This window comes from Protopterus annectens, chromosome 4.part0 (genome assembly GCF_019279795.1).
Source record: "Protopterus annectens isolate FY-2018-M chromosome 4.part0, PAN1.0, whole genome shotgun sequence".
NCBI classification, from domain to species: Eukaryota; Metazoa; Chordata; order Ceratodontiformes; family Protopteridae; genus Protopterus; species Protopterus annectens.
Genome location: NC_056733.1, coordinates 754,060,261 through 754,075,501, shown reverse-complemented (window position 1 = coordinate 754,075,501; position 15,241 = coordinate 754,060,261). Strand labels below are relative to the sequence as shown.

The window sequence follows — 15,241 nt, the reverse complement described above, 5'->3', positions numbered from 1 at the left end:
CCACTGCAGTCTTGCAGGTCATTCTGGCTCATCCTAGTTCCACCTAGTGCCTACCACCCCTTTCTTAGCTTTGGGATTCTACCCATCTGTTATGACTGCAGCTGTATGCACGATGAACATAGTACAGTTTTGTACCTACCATAAATGTAGATGTTCGAGTGCTAATACAGCTGCAGTCCAGGTTTCCCTCCCTCCTTCCCCTCTTGGGACAGGCCTGTTGGCTAACACCTCCTCATGCAACCTGATTGGGGTATTCATTCATGATGTATTTGCTTGCACTATTGTATTTTGATTATATGGCATTGCCTTTTTACACAAATTTATGTATTGCCTTCCTTCTGGGGGCACCTGACATCTGGGGCAAGAAAAACTGAAGAAAATGGCGTTGGCTGGTTCTTTTATACCCCTGTCGCACTGACGTCAGGAAAGAAGCGACGACAACCGACGCCGGACCTAGACTTTGGAATTCGGCCGACCGAGGACCCGCCTGACGGCAGGAGAACCAATCTGACTGCAGCTGTATTAGCACTCGAACATCTACATTTATGGTAGGTACAAAACTGTACTTTACTAGTTGTCGTTTTTTGTGCTAGATTCAACAAACGCACTATTAAACGTCGGTTTGATTTTGCTTTACATTATTTTGGCTGAGGGTTTAATTACATAATACCATCGGAACAACAGACGACCGGAATTTATAAAAAAGGCAAAGAAAAGGACAGGCATCTGAGGTCCAAAACCAACAAAGCCTCTTCTAGGCTAGTCGCCGGTTCTCAGTGAGGCACTTTCACAGCCCCTGACACCCACTACCTCAGAGCCACAGGCCGTAACCGACAGCCACGTGGAGACACCGAGGCCTGTGGAAACTCAAGGTATTGGGCCTACGGAAACTATATCCTCAGATGGGTCCAGAGCCGCTGAGCAGGCATCGGCTTCTGAGGGTGTTTTCAGACCTTCACAGCTTACAATTAAGCCCACTACAGCAGCAAAGGCAAAGACAAGGAAACAAGTACAGCATTCTCCAGAACAGCCATCCATGCCAAAGAAACAGATGCTTAAAATGGCCAAAGACCTAATTACTTTAATCAGGGGTTCCCATCCCCCTCCTGACAAAAGGCCTAGGCAAGACACTGATTATGATTCCTCTGACCAGGTTTCCATTTCCTCTGATTTCTCTTCTGATCAGGGATATTCTCTCTCTCCCTATGAGGACTCTGATGCAGAAGAGTCCATATCTTCAGCCTATCCACCTGAGGGTTATTCTTTTGGGGAAAGCCTGCACACCATGAGGGAGCATTTCCATTGGGAGAGCCAGGATTATTCAGAATCCAAGAAAAGGCTCAGAGACTTCCTTTTATTGCCTCAGCACATGCCCCTGGCTATCCCCCCTGTGCTTGATATTGCTGATGATGTTTTTTTCTGAATCCAGTCTGTCTCCTGATTCTTTACCCCCTGCACCAGTCAAGCCAGACAGGTACTACAGAGTCCCTGACTCTCATAAAGTTCTTTACAAAAACCCCGCTGCAGACCCAGAAACAATTTCTCAGGGTCCTAAAGGGGTTAAGGCTTCCACTGCTAAAAATCCTGTCCCCTCTGATAGGGATTCCAGAGCTCTGGACAGATGGGGGAAAAAAGTTTACACTTCTGCTACTTTAGCTGTAAGAGCTTTAAACTGTCAGTTTCACATGCTTAAATACCAACAGTACCTCATGTCATTGTTGAAACAGAAAATGGTTTCAAATACAGAAGGTCCTGACAGTAAGGAAATGCAGGATTTATTGCATGCAGTTGAACAAGTGGGAAAGCATACTCTGCAATGTGGTTTTGATTCATTAGAGGCTTCTTGTAGAGCCGCAGTTACAGGCTCTGTTATTCGAAGGCATGCTTGGTTGAAAGAACAAAGTTTACCTGACCATGTTAAAGTAAAATTATTGGATGCTCCATTACAGCATGATACTTTGTTTGGTGTTAAGGCAGAAGAGGTGTTAAAGAAAATGGAGGATAAAGCAAAGTCAATGCAGACAGTGAAAGATTTCTTACAGGTTCAACCACCTAGATTTAGCAGAAACTGGCCTTCAAAAAATTGGTCCTTTCCAGTGTCAGACAGGCCACAAAGAGGCAGATACAGATGCCCAAGAGGCAGATCTCAGCCCCAAGGCTCCTACAGACCTAAACAACGGGGTGCTTCAGCCCCCAAAAGATGGGAAGACAAATCACAACCTTATAGGAAACAGTCCCAATGACTTCCCTCTGCAAATGCCAAGCACTTACCTTTTGACAGCACCCCTAGGGGGGATGCTAGCACCTTTCTCAAAAAATTGGCACATGATCACCCAGGACCAATGGGTGCTGAATATTATTTCTCAGGGTTACAGGTTCCACTTCCACACGCTTCCAAAACAAAAAGGTGTGCCAGACCTGCCACAAAACCAATGGGCAGAGGCACAAAAACAGATTGCTGCTCTTGTTCCACAGCAAGAACAGGGACAAGGATTTTACTCATGACTTTTCTTCGTACCCAGAAAGGACAAAGCCTGGAGACCAATACTGAACCTGTTAATCCTAAATACTTTCTTGGATGTTCCAAAATTCAAAATGTTAATACATCAACTTCTGCCCATGCTGGGCAAGAAGGCTTGGCTAGTTACTTTGGACCTCAAGGAGGCATACCTGCATGTCCCAATCAGACAATCTTACAGAAGATACCTCCGATTCATACCAGGCTCAATGCATTACCAATTCTCTACAGTGCCCTTTGGCTTATCTACTGCTCCCAGGATTTTCACAAAATGCCTGGCACCAGTAATTGCATTATGCAGACAAAAAGGAATTCAAATATATCCCTACTTGGACGACTGCCTTATTCAAGCAGAGAGCAAGGACATTCTTCTAAAGCATCTGGCATTTGTAAAAAGATTGCTAATTTGCGTAGGGTACACAGTAAACAAAAAGAAATCAAAACTAGTGCCCTCTCAAGAGATAATATTCCTGGGTGCAAGCTTAAATACAACTGCCCAGATGGCTTATCTCACGCCAGACAAACAAAGGCAACTGACTCATTCCTTTCAAATGATGACAAAAAAACCCAGCTCCCTGCAAGAAAAATTCTGCAGGCCCTGGACTTCATGGCATCCTGCATTCTACTAATTCCATATGCAAAACTGCATATGAGGAAACTACAATGGTATCTAAAAAGTGTTTGGGCTCGGCATTGTCACAGCCTGGAGACAATCGTAACTTTAATTCCCTGCCTACAACAGGAGTTTCGATGGTGGGCCCAGGCCTGTCACCACAACAAGGGACAGCCTTTCACTTTACCCACAGCCAGGCAGACAATAACAACGGATGCATCGAATTATGCCTGGGGGGCACATATGGCAGGAAAATGTATTCAGGGCACGTGGACCAAGGATCAAATGCATCTTCACATCAATCAAAAAGAGATGCTAGCTGTACAGAATGCCCTGACAGCTTTCAAGGGCCTAATACATCCAGGGAAACTATTAATAAAGACGGACAATACCACAATTATGTGGTACATAAACAAGCAAGGGGGCACACATTCCTACCCCCTATGCAGATAAGCCATGACTTTGTGGAACACAGCACTGATCTATCAAGTACATCTGCAGGCACAATTCCTGCCAGGAACAAAAAATACACTGGCAGCCGAACTAAGCAGAAATCTCATGGATCTTCACGAATGGAAGCTAAATCCACAAGTGTTCAGCATGATAACGAGGAAATGGGGACGCCCAGACATAGATCTTTTTGCCTCCCCTCACAATTACCAAATACAGAAATTTTGCACAAGAACTTATCACTCTCAAGCATGGAAAGTGGATGCTCTTATCATTCAGCTGGAAAGGCCTGACAGTGTATGCCTTCCCTCCGATTCCTCTTCTCACCAAGGTGCTACTAAAAGTCAGACAAGAAAGGCCAAAAATGATCCTGATTGCACCAGACTGGCCATGCCAGCACTGGTACCCAATCGTAAAGAATTTCTCAAGGTCCAGCTTGGCTTCTACCTCAAATTCCTCATCTTCTGACGCAACAAAACAATCAGATTCTGCACAATCAACTCAGAACCTTAAACCTGGCAGCATAGCAGATAATGTAGCCACTCAGACTGCACCTCTCTCTAAAGCTGTTATGGATGTCATTTTAGAAGCCAGGAGGCCCAGCACTAGGAATTCTTATGCAGAAAAATGGAAGAGATTCTGTGCTTGGAACCAGGCACAAGGGCTCGAACCACTTGTCCCTAATATACCTCAGATTTTACAATACCTAACTGAGATGCTGGACAAAGGCTTATCTTTCTCGTATATTAAAATCCATGCCTCTGCCATTTCAGCTCATTACAATACAGAACCTCCTATTTTTTCACATCCTCTACTACGACAGTACCTCAGAGGGGCAAAAAATATAAGACCCCCAAGGAGAGCACCAGGACCTACTTGGGACCTCAATTTTGTTTTAGAAAAACTCACACTGCCTCCTTTTGAACCAGCCAGCACAGCTGATCTAAAATTCTTGTCATGGAAAACTGCTCTGCTCCTAGCAATAACTTCAGCAAGAAGAGTCTCAGAGTTACAGGCATTAATGGCTGTGGAACCTTTCCTCATTTTTCATCAGGACAGGGTTTCTCTTAGGACAAACCCAACATTCATGCCAAAAGTGGTCTCCAGTGTGGCATTAAACCAAACCATTCATTTACCTACTTTTTACCCAAATCCCCAGAATAAAGGGGAGAGACTTCTGCACGCTTTGGATATACACAGACAGCTACGATTCTACTTGGACAAAACAAAAGCTTTCAGAAAAACTGAGCAACTGTTTGTAGCATATGCTGCAGGATCACAAGGAAAGCCTATTACAAAGCAGACAATCTCGAAATGGATAGGACACTGTATCCGCTTCTGTTATGCACAACATGGCAAATCAGTGCCTAAGGGCGTTCGGCCTCATTCTACCGGAGCAGCAGCAGCCACTTCAGCAGCTTTCTTCAGAGGAGTACCAACCAAAGACATATTAGAAGCTGCAACCTGGAGCTCAGTGCACACTTTTACCAAGCACTACCACTTACCTCTTTACTCTAAATCCAGAGCAGGCTTTGCCACTGCAGTTCTGCATGGCTTGTTAGCCTCTCCAAATCCAATTTAGACCCAGCCACCCAACCTCAGCTTTGGGATTCTACCCAAGTGTAATGACTGCAACAGCGAAACACGATGAACATAGTACAGTTGTGTACCTACCATAAATGTAGATGTTCGAGTGTATTCACTGTTGCATTCCAGGTTACCCACCCACCATCCCCCTTTTTTCCATTGCTGGGACTTTTCTGTACTACCCATCTCTATACTACCTATGTGGTGTATTTGCTTGTAGATGAAGTAAATGTTTATAGTAATATATGCATTTTTTTGGCATAATTTTAACTTTCCAGCCTTCCTATTTGGAGGCACATGACATCTGGGGCAAGAAAAACTGAAGAAAATGACGTTGGTTGCAACTTTTATACCCCTGGCACACTGACGTCAGGGAAGAGGCGGCAGCAACCAACGCCGGACCAAGACTTTGGAACTTGGGCCGACTGCGTGTCGCCTGCCAGCAGGATAACCCAAGTGTAATGACTTGGTGATTACACTCAAACATCTACATTTATGGCAGGTACACAACTGTACTTTCTCAAAAAAGCAGATAGTTTGAGAAACTTTATAAAGTATAACAAACACTTATTTTCCCACCTTGGGTCTGATCTTGCTATCGCATCCACAGCTTCACCATCTGGGAACAAGTTCTTGATAGCCTCAGTCCTTCCCCCTGCGGACAAGGAAGGAAAGATATTCAGTAGATTTGGTAAGAGCTTATTTTCTTCCACTCTGGCATATAGAATTATAATTATCATATTTGTACATAGAAGTTTGTACAGACAAATTTGAGAGAGTTATCTACCACGCACCCCCCCCCCCCCAGAATAGAGTGCATTTTTTAATTTAGCTGTTTCTAACATTTCTCAAGTATCTAAACATGCCTTTAAAGACAGTGTATGATTAACCTGATCTTTCCAATCCCACAAGGTGGTTTGGGATTACCTGGTTTTAAGGGGTATTTCAGAGCTGCACAGTTAAGGTTCCTATACGTAGCACAAGCAGAAAGCTGTAATTCAGAATGGAAGGGATGATGATTGGGGGGGGCTCAAGAAACATGGAAAGACTGAGATTTTGGATAACAGATTCTTAAGAAGAAAAACAATAACCGTATAGAATATTGTATTCATAAAGTAGCAGAAAGTATTCTAAGAACTAAGCCAACAAGGAGATAAAGGAGTTTCTGCCAATACGGATGACTGCAATTAGGGATACAGAAGTAGGAAAGAGGAGGCTAGAATTTACTGGAGAAAACTAACAAAGGAATCGGACTATTAGGAGCAAATAACTAGAGAGGGAAAGGTAATAGAATATGAAGAGACCAGGAATATATTTGAACTCTAGGCTACATATCCTCTTCCCGGTAGAGGATTGGTATAGAGTATAGGCAAAGAGAGAGAACTAGGGGGATCTTAAGCGAAGACCAGCATTGCTAGAGTTTTTGGTAGAATCTAGAACAGAAGCAGCTGTTAAAAGGGATAATTAGTAGAGCATAATAAGAATCAGAGAAGTTGAAAAGGATTGGGAAGAGAGTAGATAAGCAAGTCACAAAGAAAAAATGTGTTGGGGTACTATATGTATGACTCCCAGATAAGCAACAAAGTCTAGAAGATATATAGGATCTTTGTTTGGAAGTGTTTACATAGGCATTTGTATACCCCAAGTAACCTCCAATTAATTTTTCCTTTGGTAGATAGCAAATGTTGGAGATGTGATGGGGAAGAAAGAGGTAATTGGGAACACATGTTTGGAAGTATAACTTGCTGACAGATTTTAAAAATTCCCTGCAGACTACTCCATCAGAAATACTGGGTGAGCAAATTGGTGTAACTAAGGAAGTTATTTTTTTTAGCTATGTTGCAGAATCTTAATTGCCTAGATGTAGTAAGACCTTGCTCAGTGTAATTATGATGTCTGCCAAAAAGAAATTACTAGGGAAAGGAAGTCAAAGTCTAAACCAACTGCACTAGAAGTAGTGACTATAGCAACAAAGAACTGGAAATGGGATCCTTAGAAAATAGTAAGAGCAAATTACATAGAAAAACATGGGAATTGTGGGAACAATGCAAGGATAATGTTTTAAAGGAGGAATGAGGTTTAAAAGAAGGCATGATTTGAATGAGCTATGTAATGTTTGACTGACAGTGACTGAATAGATTCCAGGTGTGTAATGTTTGCAGCTAAAAATGTCAATATGGTTTCTTTTAATTTATATAGATATATGATTGCCTGTGTCATAACTGGTAAAGATGTTTCTTTAAAAAAATTAATTTTTGGAACAATCATACAGAAAAAATGGTTTGAATGAGGTTTAAGGGAAGGTAGTCACCGAATAATTTATAAAATATTGCTAAGACTGTATGATATACAACAATATATGTGATGTATAGTATGTGTAAAAATTAATTTGTTGATGTGGTTTGATTTACGTTTGTATAAATGTAAATTTGCCTATGCCACAAGTGATGATAATTCAATAAAGGTGTTGTGTTTTTAAAAAGTGTGTATGATTGTGCTGATATTGTGTCTGGGGCCACTGCTACAGGGTTGAAGAGATGAATTGGTACATAATCAAGAGTTTTCTGATGAGTAAAGTCTGAAATATTAAATTCATCTTTAGATGAGGTGTTTTTATTTGGCCCATTTGATGCTTTGGTTTTTAAACAGTTTGAGGGAGGGATACTTTCAATTCAGAAAGCTTCCCAAGATTTTTAGCACCCCCCCCCCCCGAGCTTAAAAATCTCTCAGATCCTCTCTCTCGTCTAAGCAACAAAACAAGCAATCCCTACCTTCTCAAGTCAAACTGGGAAACGGAAAGATTGCAGGAGGGTAATCATAAAAAATGAGGATTGCTTCCTAAAAAGGACAGTCTACAATTTTATAAAGACTAACCAGTATAATTTCACTCCCTTCTCCCCTTCTATGCCCCTGTCTTTCAAAATCCACCCCAGCAACTGGCTCTTTAAATTCACCTTTGGCAACAGATTGTTGCAAAATTCTTGGATGTGACAGGTGGATAATGAGAGAAAGAGACAAGCTGGCACTGGATACAAATACCTCCTTTCAGGGAAGCTTCTCCCCACCCTCTGAACCAATTGGACATTTTCCTAAGATTCTTTCAACATTTACTTACCTTAGGTGTCATAGGGCCGATGCCATTAAATCGAAGGGACAAAGATTTCAGAATGCTCCTGATACCAAACAAATCTTGAAGTCAATTTGAGATGCTTCCTTTCTAACTCCATATGTAAAAGTTCTACAACTAAAGATGTTGACCCTTCAGAATCTGTTGTCTCATTTCCCGGAGAAGCTTTTTTGGTATCATTAGATCTAATGGATGCATACCAGCACATTCTGGTAGCCAAAGGGTTCAGGAAAGTTCTCCGTTTTTTTGTGTTTGCATTACATGATCAGTTCTGTGCATTGCCCTTTTGAGTTATCTACAATTCCAAGGGTGTTTACAAAATAGCTCAAGTCATTGCTCATTGCAAATGGCATGGCATTCACATATTTCCTTATGTGGAAGACTTGCTCATCTTTGCAGAGTCTTTCCCTGATGTCAAGAGTCCTTAGAGTGGGTTTCTTTTCTGACCATTCTGGAGTTCCAAATAAATATTCAGAAATTCTCCTTGATCCTGTCACACTGGATTGTCTTTCTGGGATGTCTTATAGACAGCCTGCATTATAAGGCTTTTTAGATGCATGAGAAGGTGGATTTTGATTGGATCCAGTTGTGGGGAACACCTCAAACAGATCTGTTTGCCTCCTTTCAAAACAGAAAATTAAGCAAATTCTACTCCAGTACTCCTTGCAAGTGGGCCTGAGAAACAGTTGCATTTTCATTCCATACGTGGAAATGTTCCTTTATGTATTCCCCCCAATATCCAGGGTAATTCTGAAGATTTGGAAGGACTCTTCAGAAGTAATTGTGGTGATTCCCATTTGACCTACGCAACATTTGGTTATCCCTTCTCAAGTAATTGGCCAAGTGCAATTACCACAAGCTTTTTTATTTAATTTACTAATGCTTTGTTGACCAGGCTAGTCCCATTAGGCTAGTAGCTTCTTTTTAAGGGGACTTGATGTGCTATTTGTATTACTAGGGGAAATTTGGCCAGTGGATCAAAGAACTTCCCTTGGCCTTTTCGATAGGTGCCTTTTCTAGTCTGTCCCAAGCAAGGTGGCTTTGTTGCATCACCTTTCCATCTTGTCTCCTGGATACATAGCATGTCCAGCCTCATCCTTACCATTATGTTATACACTTCCAAGCTGCACCCTGTCAGTCAACCTACATTGAGTGTAGTCATTCTTAGTTCATGTTTGGTAAGTTGATTGGGTTTATGTCCAGCTTTTGCTCAACAGAGCTGTTGTCAGGTAACCAATGCTGGGCAACTAGACCGTGACCAACCATTAGCTTATTGACCCAAGGCGGCACAGCTTTGACAGGCACACACACTGGCCAACAGAAGCAAAGACACCCCTCCCTCTGTTGACATGGGTCCCTGGTATAGGTTGGAAGAGGCCAAGTCCTCAACCCACTTATCACCGGAAAATACTCATGCCCGTTTTTGATGACAGCTTGACCAAATCATTTTAAGGCCGTTATTTACATTGTGGAGTAGTTAGCCCTTACATGGTGAGCAGTCTGTTTAGATGGTACTGTGTGCCACAGTTTGTGCCCAAAGCAGTTGGTCTATACATCTCTGCCTTCATTGGGTATCATCTAGAGGCTGTCCTGTGAGTTTGAGGTGGAAAAACTCAACATGATTTTGAGGAGTTGGGAGGAACCCCACAGCAATACAATGAGAACTTGCAAATTCCATGCAATCACTGGTCCGAGGTCAGGATTGAACCATGTGCATGGGAGGCGAAGACCTTAACCATTATGCCAACTGTTCTGTTCTTTCTCATTATCCACCACTGACACTTCCACACAAACTGGACCTTCTCCCCTGAGACATGGGAGTTTAACACACACCAGTCTCAAACATAGTTAACTGGGTGATAGAATTCTAATTCCTTTTAAATGCCTCTTTTTCAGATGACGTGCAGCAGGTACTAAAGGAGGCAAGAAACCTTGCGGCTAGAAAATCTTGTATGGGCAAGTGGAAAAGGTTTTCTAGTTGTTACCTAGCCAATAACCAGGGACCTATCTGGGGTTGTGTACCATTGGTATCCAAATATTTATATGAGTTATAGCCTCTGGCCTCTCATAGTCCTGTATCAAGGTACAGCTTGTGGCCATTTTAGCTTGAGTACACATGGATCCTCCACTTCAGTGTTTTTGGTAAAATAGTTTCCTAAGTTTTACACTTGTTGCTCCTTCTGGTGTCTTGGCTTTGTGCTGGAAAAGTTAGCCATGTCTCTGTTTGAAGCTGCACATCAAGCAAACTTGAGATTCGTTACACGGAAACTGTTCTCATTGCTGTGACATCTGCAAGAAGAGTGTGTTGCAAGTTCTTGTGGTGGCTGAACCCTGTCTGGCCTTCCATAGAGATAGGGTCTCATTGAGAGCAAATCCCTCATTTATGCCCAGGGCTGTTTCAGAGTTCACTTTGAATCAAGCAATCAGTTGCCCAGTGTTCTGTCCTGATCCTCAGAAGCAGGTAGAGAGGATTTTACATACTTTGGATATTTATAGACAGCTCTGATACTGTCTTGACAGAACCAACTCCTTTACAAAAGCCGATCGGCTGTCTGTTTCTTTTGTTGGAACAAAGAAAGGTCAACCCATGTCAAGAATTTTTTTTTTTCCCAGATTGTTGTCTTTGGTTATGCCCACCATGACAAACCAATTCAGGCAGTTTCAAGGCTCACTCTCCTAAAGCCTTATCTTTGTCAATGGCATATTGGTAAAGGGTGACCTCTATTCTGTAGGTAGCAACATGGTTCTTTGTTACGTATCTGTATGAGGCATTACACGCTTTGTTCCCATGTAGCCTAAAGGATACTGCAGCAGTGGGAATGATGAACGTAGTGCACTTGTGTACATTACATTTACCTAGAACATGAGTTTGTGAAATTCTTCACTGCTGCTATAGTTGCACCCACCCTCCATCCCCATTTTGTACATAGTTGTTGAGCTAAAAGATTTTCTTATTTTGAGACGTTCATAGTGAGTTTGGTCCCCCTCAATGTTTGGGCAAGAAAGGTGGAAAGATTCTTCACTCCAGCTGCTGATTTTCCATCCATGGTGCTGCTCTATCAGCAGTTAATGAAGGTGTGGGAGAGAGCCAGAGCTTTTGGAAGCTGGCCAGGCATTGTGCCTTGGGCATGATGCAACCCATATAGCCAAAAGGCTACTGCACCAGTGAGTAATATGAACATCTGCTTTTATAGGTAAGTGCAGCTTACACAACTGTAATTTTCTGGTACGATGTTTGAGTATATAGGACTTTGGACCCATATTTTTCTGCAGGTACTGTTGCAGTTGCTTTGAAAGCAATTTTACATAATAAATAGGAGGCAGAGAATGGACTATAATTTTCTTAAGAGCTTGGCTGAAACGCCTTTCCCTTTAAAACTGAATTAAATTAGTATTGTTTTATGTTTCATGTCTTGAACAAAGAAACAACCCTTTGAAGTGTTTTTAATTCAGTGAAAATTACCAAGTTTCCTTTAGTCTCGTACATCATTTCAGTTATTTTCAGTATGGTGTGTCTCAGGCAGTGAAATGTTACATAAAGCATGAAACCTGTGCTTCAATAGGCTTTTCTGCCAATATTCATTCATTCATGATGACAGCAATGCAACACATATTAGGTGTACATTTGTGTTAACCAGTAACAATTTAGCATGTTAAGTGTACATCTGAATTAACCAAGGTCACATCCTTGTGCACAGGAAGAGTACAAATCATTCTACAAGTACAAGTTCTTATAAAAATTAATTTATTTTTATTCTACAGTGGTAGATTATTCAGCTGTCTCTCCAGCAACCATCAGGCACCAGTTTAGGGGATTAGCATAATGGTTAAGTTGTGCACATTACAGATGTAAGATTCAGGGCTTGACTGTTGCCTTTGGGAAGCATGCCTAGACTTAAAAAAGCCCTGTAGGGGTCACTAAGCTAGTAATCACCTATGAACCTATAATGTGAAAACACACTGACTATTAAGTGTACAATGCACAGCTTTGACAGCTGTAGACCTACAAAATATATTTACAGAGTGTATAACTATTGCAGTCATCATTTATTACACCTTCCCAGCACCATTTTTCCAGCTTACTTTGTGATGTCGGCTGACAGTAAGATGTCCTGTTCGATTCTCAGCTAGAGCGTCTTGTGTGTGGAGACGTGCGTGAATGGGCGTACCTTCATTGAAGGTTGTGCGTCAGGGCCGGCAACTCAGCACATAAAAATCTACTGCCAATCATTAGCGGACCGGAGATCCGCTGTGGCGACCCCTAACAGGGAAAAGCCGAAAGATACAACAACAACTTTGTGATGCTCTTCACCAAACTCTGATTTATCTTGCATATCCATGCCTGGCAGAGCTTAAGCAGCAGTAACTCTCTCCTTCAGTAAAGAATCTTAATGAGTTTGGTGCTGTATTTCTACAGCCTTAGACACAAGCAGCTCCATCCAGGGCCTGTGGATGCTCCTATAAGTGCACACACACACACACACACACACACACACACACACACTTGACTACAAACATTTTTTGTCTAATCCAAGCCCTGCCCAGTTTAGTCCTGTAGCACTACCACAGTACAGTACTGCAGCTCACAGCAGCAAGGGGAAAGTGTCATCAGCATTTGCTTTGAAAACAAATTGCAGAACAAAAATGGGGCTGTTTACATTAACAAGAAATGTATAACCTTGTGTATCTGGCTGCATCCTTATTTTCACTATTTCTTTTCAGGTCAACCCACTACTCTGTTTATAGCCCTGAAACATATGAAGGCCATTGGAAGCAACTGACAGTCCGTACTACTAGCTCCAACCATGTCATGGCTGTGGTTTACTTTAATCCACAGGTAATGTTTTGTGTGTGTGTGTGTGTGTGTGTGTGTGTGTGTGTGTGTGTGTGTGTGTGTGTGTGTGTGTGTGTACAAAAAAACTGTATATTTTTGCCCTCTGTAAATGAGCATTTTGGGGTATTTGAAAAACATGCAAATGTACAGTACTGAATTGTATATATATTTACATGGCATATACATATATTTACATTGCTTAAATAGTACTTGCTTCCTCACAGCAAGATGGTATAACAAAACCTTCCCTGAGGTCAAGCCCACTAGGTTTTATTTTTTTCGCTTGGTTGATTTACTTGTTTACTTATTTACTTACTTCTTCAGTCCCACTAGGCACAAATGCCCCCGTGTTAAGGGACTTGCTCAGTCCTAGGTAAATGCAAAGAGAATGAGGGATTCAGATGCAGTGTTGTAGGATTTAACTTTCTTCTTAAATTATTTTTATGGCCTAGTGTTAATTGTCTCTGCTTCTGTAAGTAAACTGTTTGGAATGGCTGGAAGTGTGGATTTATATCTTTAACCAGTACAAGTCTAGCCTTAAATGAACAAGCAGTAGGAATGACTGTCAACAGCTGAGTTTTGTTAATTAAGCTCCAACTACACGAAATGCCTTTTGTACACCGCCTAGTAGCATTAAACAAATTTGAAAGTGAGTTGCACCATTGATGTGGTATTTTGCTAACTATACATTCATAAGCCTCTGTCTATCAGAGGAGGGGTCTTTAAGCTAATCAGAAAGCGTCCAATTAATTTAAAAGCCCTTTTAAAAGTTATTTTCAAATCGTTAAGGCGAATGTAAAATGTTGGATACAAATTTAATTTTAGGAATACAAGAAAGTCCAAATCTTTTGATGCCTTTAGATTTTAATGTAAATTTTTATGTAGGCAATCCTGTGTTCCTTTGCAAGTTTCTCTTATGTTGATTTTGTGGGGGGCATTCTCTCTGAATGTTTTACAGTTGAATGTTTGTTGCCCACCATTTTTTGTTCCTTGGAGAATAAGGTTGGATGGCAGGTCACCACCACTGCAGTCTCGCTGCAAAATGAAGAATTTTGGTCATGCCCTGCTTTCTGTCCTTAATCTCCCAGGGACATTGTTGCAGAAAAGAGCACGTGTCTGCTTTTATGTGCATACAGTACTGTGTATGCTTGATCTTTCATCTGCCTGATCAAGTCCTGCAGTCCCTATCAAAAGCCTATATGCCTGATGTTGGAAAAGCCATACTTGTGTCCTCACACCCCCACCAGACACGAGAACCAAAAATCCAATTATGGCATCTCATCATCCCTACTTGCAGTACAGGCCTATATCTATTCAGTGTACATATCTGTAGAGTACTTGATTGCATGAAAGGTAGTTCTTTTTGAAAAGGTTTTGTCTTGTTCCTCCTAGAAACTTGATAAAGAAGAGCTGTGTAGTTTGAAGCGGTCTCTTGGCAGTTGCTTCACTGAAGGACCAGGAAAAGACTCTGGAGTGACTTCACTGTATTTTGTTGAAGATGGTCAAAGGTAGGTATGGCTGTAATTTGCGCAGAACAGTGTCTTGTGTTTTCTTTTATTTGTATAATTTCACCTAGCACTTTGTAATAATTTTTTTCCACTGGGTAAAACCTGTAGAACTAGATGTGAATTGTCTGACTGCAGAATGACTGAAGAATAAGGCTGATCATAATTGATGCAGAAAATTTTATCCTGGATGGTTGCCTTTTTTAGTTTTTGTTCGAGTTGCAGCTGAAAATATGGAAACCCTTGCAGATGTTACTGTGGCTCATTAGTTAAGAAAACCAGCTACTGTTTTCTGGAGTGCTTCTGAGGAAGGGATTTATAGCAACTTTAACCTCATGTTGTGATGAAACAAAAATAATCAAATGGTTTACTTAGCTTTTCTGTCTGATGAAAGACCAGTGTGTATGTAATGTGATAAGATTGCAGAACAATGAAAGCAAGGACATTTCTCCTTATCCCCAAGGATTTGTGATACAGTACAATGTGTTGAGATATGAGCTTGAAGGGGCCTAGTACCCCCGCATGTATGTACATGTATGCATATACAATATATATATGTGTGCACATATATGTGTGTCTGTGTGTATAATTTTATATATATATATAT

General features: G+C 41.4%; 1 protein-coding gene across 2 annotated transcripts in view; it reads left to right on the top strand.

The window, feature by feature from the left end:
* Positions 1-15,241, top strand: part of TRMT2A (tRNA methyltransferase 2 homolog A) — an 826,498-nt gene that overhangs the window by 388,110 nt on the left and 423,147 nt on the right. For both annotated transcript variants that reach the window (XM_044068710.1, XM_044068711.1), the window contains exons 5-6: positions 13,018-13,132; positions 14,522-14,637. In XM_044068710.1, coding sequence (XP_043924645.1) covers positions 13,018-13,132; positions 14,522-14,637 — 231 coding nt within the window. The remainder of the gene's footprint in view (positions 1-13,017; positions 13,133-14,521; positions 14,638-15,241) is intronic.